This window comes from Syzygium oleosum, unplaced genomic scaffold (assembly GCF_021117445.2).
Source record: "Syzygium oleosum isolate NSW1041296 unplaced genomic scaffold, Sole_v2.1 Sole_v2.23, whole genome shotgun sequence".
Taxonomy (NCBI): Eukaryota; Viridiplantae; Streptophyta; class Magnoliopsida; order Myrtales; family Myrtaceae; genus Syzygium; species Syzygium oleosum.
Genome location: NW_026607507.1, coordinates 2,687,744 through 2,704,397, shown reverse-complemented (window position 1 = coordinate 2,704,397; position 16,654 = coordinate 2,687,744). Strand labels below are relative to the sequence as shown.

At 36.9% G+C, this 16,654-nt stretch overlaps 1 protein-coding gene across 1 annotated transcript; it reads left to right on the top strand.

The window, feature by feature from the left end:
- Window positions 1-4,431: 4,431 nt before the first annotated feature.
- LOC115682706 (taxadiene 5-alpha hydroxylase) lies at window positions 4,432-6,899 on the top strand. The gene is made up of 3 exons (XM_030606998.1): window positions 4,432-5,404; window positions 5,651-5,838; window positions 6,609-6,899. Exons 1-3 carry the CDS (start codon window positions 4,432-4,434, stop codon window positions 6,897-6,899), a joined length of 1,452 nt encoding a protein of 483 aa, XP_030462858.1.
- The last annotated feature ends 9,755 nt before the right edge of the window (window positions 6,900-16,654 follow it).

The window sequence follows — 16,654 nt, the reverse complement described above, 5'->3', positions numbered from 1 at the left end:
GGAATAGTGAAGGATTCACGGGAGTCTGAGAGGAGTAAAGATGGCTGGTGGGGATGGACTGATGTGGTTGGTCCATGTATTACAGTGGCATTTACGTGCTTCTTTATCTTATAATCTGCGTATATATTTTTGCAGTGTTCGTACAAACACAGTGCTATAACTATAAGTAGGGGGAGAGCTTTATTGGTCCTCATCATCAATGACAGAACTTGCAAATCTTGGGGGATGGAAAAAGTAGCCATGGAGGACACAGCCTAATATATCTAGGTTAAGATATATAATAACCACAATCTCAATTCAAGCTACTGGAGAAAGTATTTCCAATGAATCATGTCACAAGAGAAAAATAAAAGGAAGAAATGAAACATCAAATAAGTAGGGTTAATTCCAAAAAAAAGCATCAATTTTAGGTCGAGGGATAATTTTGACCCAAACTTTTTTTTGTTTCATAAAAAAACATCAACTTTAGGTCAAGGGACAATTATGGCCCGAACTTTTTTTTGTCCCGTAAAAAAGCACAAACTTTAGGTCGAGGGACAATTCTTGCCCGAACTTTTTTTTGTCTCATAAAAAAGCACCAACTTTCACTTAAATCCCAAATCTGGCCCTTATTGACTTAAAATCATTGATTTTCCAACTTGACTATTCCACCTTAGCAATAAATCCACGTGACTTGCTGACTGGATTTAAAGCATTATACATTGTCTTATTCTCTGAATCACAGCTTGAAGAATAACGGTGAAACTGTTCGTCTCCTTCACTTCACTGGCAAGTCAAAAATATCTCTAGATTGAATCTTTCTAGCCAAACTTCGTCGTTTTGTCGTAATTTGAAGCTGTAGACCACCGCCCGTCGACAGACGCCATGGAAGAGATTCGCCAAGCTCACCACCATAACTTTTTTTCTCAAACAAGGGTAACTTCAGACACAAAGTCAATGGGAGGCTAAATTTGGGATTTAAATGAAAGTTGGTGCTTTTTTACGAGATAAAAAAATGTTCGGGCCAGAATTGTCCCTCGACCTAAAGTTGGTGCTTTTTTATGGGACAAAAAAAAGTTCGGGCTAGAATTGTCCATCGACTTAAAGTTGGTGCTTTTTTATGGAACAAACAAAAGTTCGAGCCAGAATTGTCCGTCGACCTAAAGTTGGTGCATTTTTTTTGAATTAACCCCAAATAAGTAAGGGTGATTCACAGTTCATTAGTGTCTCGGTGTGTATCTTTTGAATAGATAACTATCACTGGGTTGGTGAGGTGCAACATGGAAAGCCACCCCGTGTTTGCAAAGCCCCAATGACCTTCGATATGAGGTTGTAACCTTAGGTCCAAGAACCCCTGCATAGCGACCCTCAATTTGGGTTGCCCAAGGCTGGGTGTGGTCCCACTCACCCTCGCTATGTTCGCGGAGAGTGAGAGGGAAGGCTACGGCATGACAACGGTAGTGACCGGAACGTGTTCAAGGTGGCGACGAGAGCGCGACTGTGGTGTAGACAAGGGAGAGGGGGAGGACGAAGATGTAGGGTTTGGGTGGACGTTTTTGGGCTGAATTCACTCATAACTAGGGTTTTTTTTTAAAACTTTTTGGGGTAAACCCACACTTCGGAGGATTTCATATCCACGCAAAGAAACCCTTCTTTGGTGCAACTTTCTTTCGTAGACCTTCTCTTTAACCTAGCACAAAATACATGAAAGCACCATACTCCACATGTAGAGAGAGATAAGAGCACAGTAAATTAAACATGTCATACAGCTCGCTTCCAACACACCATCATCAATGCATAGTTTTGGTTAACTTCACCCTTTGGCTTTGGCAGACAACCTGTTGGATCATTTTCAGGTCCATTTATCTGGGTGCCTGTGCTTGTTGTCATGTGACACAGTTTGACCATTATCACGAACACGTGGCGTGCAGTCTATGTTTTGTTGAGCTGTCATAGTAAATGCCACCAGGTCTTGCTGCTACCTGTGAACGAGGGTGCGTTGTTTCTTGAGAACGAGTCTCTAGGCAAAGCACAACCTTGTTGTTCATGAAAACTCCATAGCATCAACCTCGAAATATCTAGTTCGACGTTAGCGTTGAGTACAATGATTAAGTTTAATCACTAGCTAGTTATATTACAAGAGTTATTATATGATACTAATTCGTTTTCATTTTGCTCCCCGAGATAATACAGCTCCCTAATCTAAATTTGTTTTTGGTCTGCTCCATGCATCAATAAAAGATGTTTCTAAAGAAGCCTTATAAGGAGAGAAAGTGAACTAAAGCTCCGTTTGTTTTACGGAAAATGAATGATTTTGAAATTTTTTTCCTAAAAATGATAATTCATATCGCTTGAAATAATTAGCAAATAAAAAAAATTTCACCGTTAACAAAACTTTATGTCTAAACATTTTAGTGAATGGTGAAAAGTTTTTTGTTCGTTCGTTTTTGTAAATGATATAAACGATCATTTTTTGGGAAAAAGTTTTCCAAATTATTCATTTTTGCAAAAAAACGGAGCCTAATAAATAATTTATGTTGCACACATGGCCTATTTCAAGGGAATTCTAGATAAACATTCTCGACGAAGAAATTTTTGGGAATGTCTTTGACAATGTAAATTGAATATCGTGTATTTCCGCAATCCAACAATATTGTTATGATGCATCATGATATTTATGATGAGATATCGTTTTACTCTCTCGCTAGTTTTAGTGATGGCCACAAATCCCTCGCCTGAATCTAGGTGAGGGCATTCAGGGGAGGGCCAAATGCCCTTGCCTGGATCTTGGCAAGGGCGGGGAGGCCCTCACTAGTGGCCGGTGAGGGCCACAATGCCCTTGCCTAGACCAAGCAAGAGTCGTTGGCCCTTGCTTGTGGGCAGCGAGGTTGTAAAAAAAAATAAAGAAAAGAAAAGAAAAGGAAAGTGGGAAAAAACACAAAAAGTTTTACAAAAATTAAAAAAGATGAAAAATTTTAGAAAATTGTCTATATCAGTATCGGTCATATACTACGTAAAACGGCCGGTGTTCATATTAGAGATTTTCAGTCAAAATTGGCCGGATCGATTATATTGATGAATTCGTTAAAAGATTTATGATTAAATTGATTTAATTAAAAAAATTGTGATTAAATTAATATTAATGTAATAAATTTAGGAATTTTTTAGTACTTTTTTCTGTACCTTTTGATTTGCTAGTTCTCTCAGTTCTTGTGGCTGGTAGCAACTCCTTTTCACAAATAAAGAGAGCCCACCGCCAGCAAGATATTACCATTTGAGTAAAGAAAGTCAGTCCATCTGTACTCAGTGTACTGTGGGAGTTTTCATCAATGCCACAGATGTCAGTTCCCATCTATCTTCCTGACACGCCAAGTCACCAATAAACAGACAAACATAATTCTTCTCAAAGATGAAAACCCTAAAACAAGATTCAGCCGGTGCATCGTATCCCTGTGTCCACCCAACTTGACAAAATTCAAACGGTGCATCAAATCATTATTCAGATGCCCTCTCATTGCTTCCTAAAAATGGATTAGACCTTAGGCTCTCTCTCTCTCTCTCTCTCTCTGCTGGAGTGGACGACTGTAGGAGCTGTAATAGATTACTTTTCTGGGTTTGAATTCCCAAATACGGGACATAATAAAAGGAAAATGAGTCAGGTGGGTTTCTCTAAACCAGATATCTAGGGATCCTCTGGCCAATTGAATATTCAACCATGTTGACCATGGACGGCTTAGAGAATCTGTGTAGTATCTTGCTTCCTTAAAATAAGATAGGGTTTTCCAGGTACAATATGGTGAGGAATGAGGCTGATTGAATTCTCGAAAGGTCGGTGTGGTAATGTTTAGGTACTACGCGTAAGAGCACATGCATGCCTGAGGGGTGGCGCTACTTAATCATTACTTTGGTTCGATGATCCCTTCTTAATCAAGTCAACTTAGCGAAAATGAGCTATTTCTTTGAAAAAGAATGCCCACAAACCTAATTTTGTGACATGGGGCAGGCGAAGTCGAATATATAATGCAAGAAATGGGGGCAATATTGCGTGTTTTTCTCCTGACAATAGTGCAAGCTCCACTGTATTTCGATATGATATTGAACTGTTGATTTGATTAACAGGTACGACGGAATTGAGCTGATGATTACTTGGGCTCATGATTGCAAGTTTAAAAAAAAAGAGTTGCATGGCGCTATGCAATGTATCTCCCGTGGACAAATTGAAACATGGTGCTATAAGATTAATAACTTATTCAGTGTGCCTCTTAGATATTAATAGTTATCTGACTTGTTGTAAGATCAACTTGTTTGATTATTTTATTACTAGTCATGCTTCAACCAGTGGGGCATCACCTATATATAGAGACCCCTCATCCTTCCTATCATCACAATAACAACACAGCAAACTATAAATTCCCTAGTTCTCAAACATAACGTCCGCACTCTTTCTTGGCCATGGAGATCAACCACTGCATTTCCTCTTGGCTCTTCCCTCTCATTTTAGCCCTAGCACCTTTGTTCCTTCTTCTCAAACTCAAGCAAAAATGTGCCAACACCAAGCGCAAACTACCCCCGGGCCGAATGGGCCTCCCTTGGCTCGGCGAAACCATGGATTTCTACAGGGCCCAGCAAGCCAACCGGCTATTCGATGACTTTGTCCAACCTCGCATCGCGAGGCATGGCAAGATCTTCAAAACTAGATTGATGGGGTCGCCGACGGTGATAGTAAGTGGAGCCGAAGCAAACCAGTTCTTCTTATCCAATGAGTTCAAGCTGGTGATAAGCTCGTGGCCTTCTTCTTCAGTTCAGCTCATGGGCAAGAACTCCATCATGGAAAAGCATGGCGAGCAACACCGCCACGTCCATGGACTGATCGCCTCTAGCCTTGGCAGCTCCTCAGCGGAGTCTTTAGTGCCAAAGTTGAGCAAATTAGTACAACGCCACCTAGATGCACATTGGAGTGGCCAGGAGAGAATCAACCTATACCACTTTACCAAAAATTTGACCTTCCACATTGTGTTCGAATGTTTGTTAGGGATAGATGTGGAGACGGGAATGCCGGAAATATTCGAGAGGATTTTGGAGGGAGTCTTCACGCCACCAGTAACGGTCCCCGGGACTAGTTTTTCGAGGGCAATGAGAGCGAGGAAGGAGATAGAGAGCATGTTGGTGAGGATTGTGAGGAAGAAGAAGGAGGAGTTGGAGAGAGAGAATTCGGGAGGAGGTGGAGGCAGGAACAAGGAGGGTGAGGCAGTGCTGCTGCCACGGTACTTGGCGGCGATGCTGCGGGGCGAGATGAGCGAGGAGGAGGTGATCGATAACATAGTGTTGATGGTGTTTGCAGCTCACGACACTACCTCTTTTGCCATCGCCATGACCTTTAGAATGCTGGCTCACCACCCAGATTGCTATCAGTTGCTACTAAAAGGTGAAAATCTGTTGCATGTTTTATGACTTATTTTTTCTCGTGTCTTTGATCAGTTTATAGTATATGATTTTCATTCTAGTAAGGGTACGTAGTCTAGGTCACAGAACCCAGGGTAAAGATTGCTGATATTTGAGATGGATTTCAATCGATGACATTGCATGAAAAATATGGACTATGTTATTAGAATTTTCTCTTGGGATTTTATATTTATTTTTTAATAAATTAGTGAGCTTTGTTCATTTGCAGAACATATGGATATCAAGAGCAGAAAAAGAGAATGGGAGGATATCAATGGTGAAGACATTAAGAAGATGAGTTATACGTGGAAGGTTGCTCGTGAGGCCATAAGATTGTTCCCTCCCATCTTCGGCTCTTTCCGGAAAGCCATCGTCGATATCGAGTACGAAGGATTCACCATCCCAAAAGGATGGAAGGTACATAACTTTTAATCCAATCGCAACATTTCAATTTGTATTCTCGTGAAATTAGAACTAATTCACTACAAATGCATCTCTACGGCTTATTCATCTCTCAAAACGACGTGTCGTGATGGTCAAACAAGAAAAGAGTCAATTGTCGTCACATCGGAGGCCTAGATTGAGTCTTGAAACCCTCGATCCAACTCCATTTTCAATTAAAAGATTATTTAAGTGGCAACGTTGCATCCCCTTCATGACCCATTAACGCCACATGCCAATACGTTGAATAACATAGACCGGGTCCAACACCGGCCATACTTTATTTTACTCCATATCAATTGACCTAATCGTGAAAGAAAACCTTTGTACGCCGCCCACGCTCATATGATTGAAGTTGCTTTGAAAAGAGAATGTCCATTGTCCAGGGCACATGCACGCTTGTTAATTAAATTAAAGTCGTCATGCACTCATCACAAGCATGCATGGCAACGAAGTCACCCGCATCTTCCTTAACTTGAGTTATTAAATGACGGTCGAAGCCGTATTAAAAATGAGCCACTTGTTCATGATTTAAATCTCTCCCTACCTAGATTTCACCGTTTCGCTTAAGATATATAAATTGAGAGGCAAAGAAATTGATGATTTGAAAAAATGCCGTGCACAATTACATGATTTCAAAATACTCGTATTGACATGACGACCTAAGTCGACAAGAATCATGATAATGTATTACATACACGTGGAATACACCGACTTTATATCTTATGGAGCCATTCTAATTTCAGGTGCTGTGGACAACCTATGGGACGCATTACGACCCGGAACACTTTCAAGACCCGATGAGCTTCAACCCGGACCGGTTCAATGAAGCGAAACCGCCGTATGTGTACGTGCCCTTTGGAGGAGGCCCGAGAGTCTGTGCTGGGTCCCAGTTAGCAAGAATGAACATCCTCGTGCTCGTGCACCACGTCGTGACCCACTACGACTGGTCCTTGATCCATCCCGACGAGCCGATCACCATGGACCCCCTCCCATTCCCCGTCCATGGGATGCCCATCCAGATTTCTCCCAAGTGATCCATCAATTGATTCAATAACGTGTTTCATTTATTTGGCGAGAGATGCAGTTGTATCGCTTTCTTTATTCAAATCAATTTTAAATGAACGTTCTTCAACAAGTTGCTAAAACTTGCATGGCAGGTCCATCTATGAAGTCTGATGATTATAGTTTTAAAATGGACATTTTGGGAATAACGAGAGTCTACAGTGAGGAGGGTGACTCCAGGTCAAACTTTAGGTTATACCTAAGTCTATAGGGCGGTATTTCCCATGGTTTACTAAATGTAGAGATTACTCAAACCAAGATCTGCTCTAAAAATAGATCCACGGGACTTCTCATGGTGAGACCTCTTGCATTGCTGGCATTTAGAAGTGATTCGTATGAACGTTAGTTTCGTTCTATGTAAGTGAAATTTTTGGTCCTTTCCGAGCGCCCTTTCGTGATCTGTGAATGATAGACAATGGTGATTTTGTCTGGTTTTCATAAGGTTGTCCCGACCAAGGACATGATTGAAATATCTTAGGAAAAATATTAATCATGAATTTTTCTACGAACAGGATCAAAGAGAATGGGGTGCTTAGAAATCTGCTTATTAGTCGACAAAACAAGCTTGTTTGTCTAATTGTGTATTCTCCCGTTTAAATTGGCCTTTCGCAAGGACCAAATATTTTCTTTGTCTTGGACCACAGAAAAGGCCCCCATCCATGTGACTACTACTGTCAATTAGGAATTCCAAGTTAGGCATTTCTGGTCCAGCCTCTTGGACCGACTCTGAAAACTCTCAATCATTCTTATGGGCCGGTAATGCAGTATATCATAGATCGCACAAGGTTGCATGGCAAGTAGTTTGCTCACTTAAAAGGGAAGGCGGATTGAGTTTACCAAATCTGAATAAATGGCACAAAGTATTGTTGGGCCGCACGATGTTGAACCTCATCAATCGTCCGTCTTCTCCACTTTGGAGTATATGGGTTCACAACACCAAATGCAGAGGCACTCCAATTATGCAGTTCAACATTAAGGGCAATATGGCATGGAGTTGGTACTACCTCCTGAAATTGCGACTCGTTCTAACCTCGATTATTCCTATCTCAAGTTACTAAATGACGAACTCAGGTATGTGGGACCAACTGTGGAGTGGTATAACCTAATTTGGTGCAGCGGCATTAGCAAACACAATTTTATTGGTTGGCTAGTTTGCAGAAACAGACTACCGACAGCAGAGATCGTTGCCCAATGGATGTCTTTAATTGATATCTAATGTCATTTCTGTAGGGCTGGTGCAAAAGACAGAACACATTTGTGTTCTTCTAGTGTGAGTGGACATGCAGCATGTGGCGTAGTATCCTTGCACAACAAGGGATTAAGTGTCCTTTAGGAGGATGAAATGAGGAACTTCAATGGATAATTAGAGCAATAAAGGGCAAAGACTTGACGGCAAGACTCATCACGGTGTCCTTTCTAGCAACCATCTATTGCATTTGGATGGAACGCAATAGAAGACGTTTTCAAAACAAAACTACTGACAGCCATATCATTTTGGCAAAGGTGCGTAAAAATGTAAGAGGTAAAGCATCGCTCTATCAAAAAATTAGACCTTCTCAATCAAATGTTGTATTGGTTACTATATGGAGACTTCCTATCTCCATATTTTCGAATCATTAGCTCTATTTGTAATGCTAGGGAATGCCCCTAAGCTGCTGTACTTCATTTGTTTTATAATATTTACATTTTACCAAAAAAACAGAAAAGAAAATGGGCAAAAAGAGGGCTTCATTGTTCTCACTTATCACTTGAGTATAATTAATTTACAATATCTCAGTTCTTGCATTCGGGAGGGAGGCCTTGAGGAAAGCGCTTGAAGTCCGTGTAGAGTCTTTGGACATTGTGTCGTCTTGGTGATTATTTTCCATTTGGAGTAACTGAACCAATAGTTCTTGTTGAAAGTAAGGAGATGTTAATCGGAAATCCGAAGGCATTAACATCCCGGCAAAGTTTTGGCCGGAAGAGTCCTAAGGCTGTGATGATTATGTTGGCCTTCGTATGTTATGACCATAATCGAGGGGCTTGGAACGATCTCTCGACTCGATTCTTTACCGTGCTTCCTTGGCCAGTGCACCTGTAATAACTTCTGCAATTGTTGAAGTATTCAAAGAGGTTATTGGAGGACATGACGAATCATAACATTTATTATAAAATTTCATTCTAATCATTTTCCAACAAGCCATATACTTTTAGGCTGTCTTGTGCTAATGTACCTAGCTAGGCACCTTAGTAATCACACAGTTTCTAGATTTAATGTCAATGAACGAGTCATTACAAAAAAGTATCAACAAAGAGACTCACGCCTGCTTGTACTAAATGTTCAACGATCAATCCTTAAATTCCTTCTTATATAATTCATGATTACTTCCAATCGCAAGGCAATGGTTTCAATTACAGTTAAATGTAGGTCATATCCTGTCATAATAAGAATAATCAATTCGAATACTCCTGAACAACTTAAAAATGGCGATCAAGTATTGATCCAAAGAAAGCATGAATTAATCGGATTACAACTTTTACAAAGAAGGTGAGAAGGTAGAATCCTTGTAAACAAGAAGTACCTTGGAGATCCCTACTCTAGCAAGGCGCAATATATACATAACCAAATGCCAAATTGAGGTCATGAATTGCCGAAAAAAATGCAATAGATAACTACATCCAAAAGATAATTTACAAAAAGAATTGAGAAATAATCAAAATAAGTGTATTGAAGTGCACGGCACTAGCAAAAGTTAAAACGAATGTTGGAGTTTATCTTACTATCCCTTTTACATGATTCTCATAGAGCCAATTAGGTATATCACACTTCTAAAAATAAAAGCCTCTATTTATACCGTTCTTTTAAACTGATTTTGGCATCTTATATACTGCTCCATCTCTTCAACCGCAAAAGCAACAAGCACCTATATCAAATAACATGTATTTGGCTACATGCCTTGAAGAGGCATTTATACTGTTCTTTTAAACTGATTTTGGCATCTTATATACCGTTCTTTTTCTGTTTTTTGCTTTTACGGATCTTTCTTTATGTTTTCAGGTGGAATGAATTAGGAGAAAATGACCCGCGGGTCGATCCAGGTTATTATTACTATTATTATTTATTTTTCAAACTCGAGATATAATTTAACAAGTATTGTAGTTAAATTACAAGACTTTGATCAATTTTACAAATAGCTATCATACTAAAATACAGACCATTAAGGTTATTTCAATATGAAAGTAGTGGTCTATCTACTACTCCAGCAAGACGCAATATATACATAACTAAATGCCAAATTGAGGTGATGAATTGCCCAAAAAAATGCAGTAGATAACTACATCGAAATGATAATTTACAAAAAGAATTAAGAAATAATCAAAATAAGTGCATTGAAGTGCACGGCACTAGCAAAAGTTAAAACGAATGTTGGAGTTTATCTTACTATTCCTTTTACACGATTCTCATAAAGCCAATTAGGTATATCAAACTTCTAAAAATAAAAGCCTCTATTTATACCGTTCTTTTAAACTCATTTTCGTGTCTTATATACTGCTCCATCTCTTCAACCGCAAAAGCAACAAGCACCCATAGCCCAATAACATGTATTTGGCTGCACGCCTTCAAGAGGCATTTAACACATTCCGGTCTACGGATGGTAAATATCACGCTATCCTAAAACAACAGAAGCATAAGTAAGTATTTACGATATTATGGTCCAAAATCTTTTTTTTGCTTTTACATATTTTCCTTTATGTTTTCATGTAGAATGAATTAGGAGAACAAGACCCGCGGGTCGATTCGGGTTATTATTATTATTATTATTTATTTTTCAAACTCGAGATATAATTTAACAAGTATTGCAATTAAATTACAAGACGTTGATCAATTTTACAAATAGCTCTCATACTAAAATACAGACTTATTTCAATGTGAAAGTGGTGGTCTATCTACTACTCCAGCAAGATGCAATATATACATAACTAAATGCCAAATTGAGATGATGAATTGCCCAAAAAAAAATGCAGTAGATAACTACATCGAAAAGATAATTTACAAAAAGAATTAAAAAATAATCAAAATAAGTGCATTGAAGTGCACGGCACTAGCAAAAGTTAAAACGAATGTTGGAGTTTATCTTACTATTCTTTTTACACGATTCTCATAGAGCCAATTAGGTATATCAAACTTCTAAAAATAAAAGCCTCTATTTATACCGTTCTTTTAAACTAATTTTCGCGTCTTATGTACTGCTCCATCTCTTCAACCGCAAAAGCAACAAGCACCCATAGCCAATAACATGTATTTGGCTACACGCCTTCAAGAGGCATTTAACACATTCCGGTCTACGGATGGTAAATATCACGCTATCCTAAAACAACAGAAGCATAAGTAAGTATTTACGATATTATGGTCCAAAATCTTTTTTTTTCTTTTTTTTTCTTTTACAGATTTTCCTTTATGTTTTCAGGTAGAATGAATTAGGATAATAAGACCCGCGGGTCGATTCGGGTTATTATTATTATTATTTATTTTTCAAACTCGAGATATAATTTAACAAGTATTGCAATTAGATTACAAGACTTTGATCAATTTTACAAATAGCTCTCGTACTAAAATACAAACCATTAAGGTTATTTTAATGTGAAAGTGGTGGTCTATCTACTACTCCAGCAAGACGCAATATATACATAACTAAATGCCAAATTGAGGTGATGAATTGCCCAAAAAAATGCAGTAGATAACTACATCGAAAAAATAATTTACAAAAAGAATTAAGAAATAATCAAAATAAGTGCATTGAAGTGCACGGCACTAGCAAAAGTTAAAACGAATATTGGAGTTTATCTTACTATTCCTTTTACACGATTCTCATAGAACCAATTAGGTATATCAAACTTCTAAAAATAAAAGCCTCTATTTATACCGTTCTTTTAAACTCATTTTCGCGTCTTATGTACTGCTCCATCTTTTCAACTGTAAAAGCAACAAGCACCCATAGCTAATAACATGTATTTGGCTGCACGCCTTCAAGAGGCATTTAACACATTCCGATCTACGGATGGTAAATATCACGCTATCCTAAAACAACAGAAGCATAAGTAAGTATTTACGATATTATGGTCCAAAATCTTTTTTTTTTCTTTTTTTTGCTTTTACATATTTTCCTTTATGTTTTCAGGTAGAATGAATTAGGAGAATAAGACTCGCCGGTCGATTCGGGTTATTATTATTATTATTATTTATTTTTCAAACTCGAGATATAATTTAACAAGTATTGCAATTAGATTACAAGACTTTGATCAATTTTACAAATAGCTCTCATACTAAAATACAAACCATTAAGGTTATTTCAATGTGAAAGTAGTGGTCTATCTACTACTCCAGCAAGACACAATATATACATAACTAAATGCCAAATTGAGGTGATGAATTGCCCAAAAAAATGCAGTAGATAACTACATCGAAAAGATAATTTACAAAAAAGAATTAAGAAATAATCAAAATAAGTGCATTGAGGTGCACGGCACTAGCAAAAGTTAAAACGAATGTTGGAGTTTATCTTACTATCCCTTTTACATGATTCTCATAAAGCCAATTAGGTATATCAAATTTCTAAAAATAAAAGCCTCTATTTATACCGTTCTTTTAAACTCATTTTCGCGTCTTATGTACTGCTCCATCTCTTCAATTGCAAAAGCAACAAGCACCCATAGCCAATAACATGTATTTGGCTACACGCCTTCAAGAGGCATTTAACACATTCCGGTCTACGGATGGTAAATATCCCGCTATCCTAAAACAATAAAAGCATAAGTAAGTATTTACGATATTATGGTCCAAAATCTTTTTTTTTCTTTTTTTTGCTTTTACAGATTTTCCTTTATGTTTTCAGGTAGAATGAATTAGGAGAATATGACCCGCGGGTCAATTCGGGTTATTATTATTATTATTTATTTTTCAAACTCGATATATAATTTAACAAGTATTGCAATTAAATTATAAGACTTTGATCAATTTTACACATAGCTCTCATACTAAAATACAGATCATTAAGGTTATTTCAATGTGAAAGTGGTGGTCTATCTACTGCTCTTGGAGTGCTCTCTCCAAACGTTAAAGGTCGTTTTCAAAATGAAAGTCGTGGTTCTTCTTCTTCTTCTTTTTTGGGTACTAGCATTGCTTTTGGAAGGTTCTCTTTGAACCATTACCTGTGTGCGCTCTTCAAGTTTAGGCCACCCATCTATATAAAAAAAAATAAAATGAAAGTCGGTCAAAACATGATTTTTATTTTTAAGAGCAGGTAAATCGCACATAAGTCCCATGTGATGTTGCTTGTGAGTTGTATGTAAATCTTAGTTGATCGTGACCGGCACATAAATTGCACATGAATCATACAGGTGAAAAGCAATGCCATTATTATATATTTTTTATATTAAAAGCAATGTAATTGAGTCCTAAACCTTTCAAAAAATGCAATCAAGTCATAAAACTTGTTACGAAAGTGTAATCAAGTTCTAAAACTTTTAAAAAGTGTAATTAAGTCCTAAAACTTATCACAAAAGTGCAATCGAATCCTAAAATTTTCAAAAAATGCAATCAACGGAAGAATTTGATTGGACCAATTTAAAAACTTAAGGATTTGATTGCACTTTTTGAAAGTTTTAGAACTCAATTGCACTTTCGTAACAAAAAAACTTACTTTAGATCATCTATGATCCAAGCACTTTCTTCAATACCGATAAATAATAAAAAAATAATAAATAATTCGTAATTGATTATATAAACATCAATGCAAGAGAGCATTGATTATAGACATAGCAACATATTGAAATTTGGCAAATTTCGGGTGTGCATGCTCCAATTTTGAAATTATAATGAGAGTAAGAATAAAATATGGTGATCGTGAGGTTTTAGATATTCAATTGATTTTTGAAGAGCACTAATGGTTGATGCTTACTTTTTCACGAACACGCTACGAAGTTTTGCAAACCATTAAGGTGTACGTTTGTTTTGATCCGAACCACGACCCGAACAAAATATGACCCATGGGTTGATTCGGGTCGTTTTTTTTTTTTTTGCTTTTTTGCTTGAACTCACTTAACAAAAGCCAAATACAAAAAATAATAATTGACAGTGTTCCTTATGTTAACCAAAAAGATAATAATCGGCATTAAACTTGTATTTTCTCTATTTGTTTTTATTACTTGTATCTAGCACCATAGTACATAATGATTTTAATAAATATGTCATATTTCAATCAAACGAAAATTTCTTACAATGCCTTTGGAACAAAAAAAATGCTTTTACTTGATTAATTGTCATTTGTTGAAAGAAACAAAACTGTTTTTCAACAATGAAAGTAAAAAAAAAGGGAATGGACTACCTTTCGTTTTGTTTTTTCCGGTCTCACAAACTTAAGGAATAAATTAAATAGATAGATAGATAATATCTCTAGATCAATAGCAACTTAAGAAAAAAAAATTGTTTTCCAGCCCAAAAAAAGAGAAGTGAAAAGTGAAGATTAAGGTCATGCTATTTTCATTGCAAGAGTTAATCTCCCATGCTATTTTCGTTGCCAGAGTGAATAATTAGTAGTCACATCTCGTACTTGCGAATTTAAGTATAAGATTAGTCAAGCAACCAAATTTTAAACTAATGCCCCATTTATGCAATGACATATTTGAAAGACCCATAATTAGATGGGTGAAGTAGAAGTTGATATAGGAAAAACCTATATATATAGGAAAAGCCTAGTTATAAAACTTTTCCTAAAAACGATTATTGGTATTACTTATACTGTTGAGGAACAATATGCATCAAAGATTCTCGCTGATAATGAAAATATGTTTCCACGCAATTATTGTCTACATACAATGCACCCTCGTTGATGAATTGTAGCCATTTAACAATTGCTTTTTTGACTATGACTTCTTGTTCTTTATGCTCAATATGTAATGCATTCGAAAGTGGGGTATATTCCACCAGCATAAACCCTAGAAAAACTCTTAACATAGCACTGCAATGTAAGATATCTAATATACAAAATATATAGTTAGGGCTCAAGTCTTCAGCAAAAGTGAACTTCTACTTTAATTCTCTTTTGCCTAAAGGATAGGAATGGTTGGGCCATGAGCAGGACCATAAAAAGCTCAAGGGAGTTAGGGGAAGGAACTCCTCGGTATGATGGAGGATCCCGTAAGTTCTCTCCATATTCCTTCTCTCCCGGGAAGAAAAATACATGTGGGAACTTAGGTCGCTCAAGTGGGGAAATTTGTAAACCTAGATTGTAAATATGTAGGGAACTTAAGCGCCTCTTAGATTTATTCATATGCATGTAGCCCTTAAAAAAATTTGTATTTTATATGCCATTTAAATATTGAATTTGTCATGTTTTTTCCATCAATCCTCTGATATTGATGTAAGATTTTGATATTAACATAGAAGTCAAACACTGTGGTATAGGAAATTGAATAGTTGGAGGAGGACATAAGACCGTGCATTGAATGGATCACACATTTGATTAAATTCCATCAAAGAGAAAATCATGTCTAGAATGTTGTCTACTCTTATTTGATGATCTTCGCATATATTAGATCACTGTGTGTTATTCCTTGATGATTTTGGACATTCTTATCCTATAGGCAAAAGAGAATTAAAGTAAAGGTTCGCTTTTGCCGAACTCTCCACTCATCATCCCAAGCGTGGATAGCTACTATACTTCCCTACCCGGTGGTAGCCATCATATGAATATATGATTTACATAAAAAGGAATGTGTCATGATTGGTTGACAATCTGTCATGTGAGCTGAGATCTACAGGTATATGATACACATATATATAATTTCTATAAAAAGGAATATGTCATGGTGAACCAGACCTAACAATCAGTTATTAGGACTGACAATTTGTCATATTGATGTGTCTACATTTACTATGCATAGCCAATTGATGGAGGGAGGACCCTCGCAACAACAAAATTCATCTTTTGAAATGTCCTTTAATTTTGAGAATATTGGGTTGGGCCCACCTCCTGGGTTTTGGGCCTCCTGCGTCCTTATGTTTGTTATTTTTTGTCCAAGCATTATTACAATAAAATGACAAGTCTGTTCATGTATTTTATTTTTGGGTCAATATCACAAAAAACTCCAAACTATATCTACTATGATACAAATAATTCAAAATTTTTTGTGCCACTGAAAATCCTAACTTATCTATTAGGACATAAATACCCAAATCATTTTTCAGTATAACAAATATACCCTAGATGAACTGAAATAGATAGTACATATGTCACATATATATAAGTTTGGGGTATTCGTATCACCGTGGACATAGTTTGGGGCTTTTTGTGGTATTTGCCTTTTGCTTTTATTGCAATCGAAGTGACTTTTAATAACTTGTTTTGGTGGTTGGTGATTAGATAAGATCATTTTAGCTGCATAACTTTCCCAATTGAGAACTCAAGAGCCAAGCCCAAGATTAATAGGTTTTTGCTTCCATATATTAAGTAGAACAACATCAAAGTATGATTAGTTTTAGTGTCATTCAAAGATAAAAAGTTCCCGAATACCTAAAATACCTGGCTAACCTAAGTTATTAGTGAGAGTAACTGTCAATAAATTTGATTTTGACGATCTCCCAAAACTTTTTGCCGTGAAAGAATGTGGAGGAACCAACTCGGATAATTATTTGTCGTTGTTTAGTATTTTCAAATTGATTTGTAGCGTCAATCTTTTTCAAGGCTAA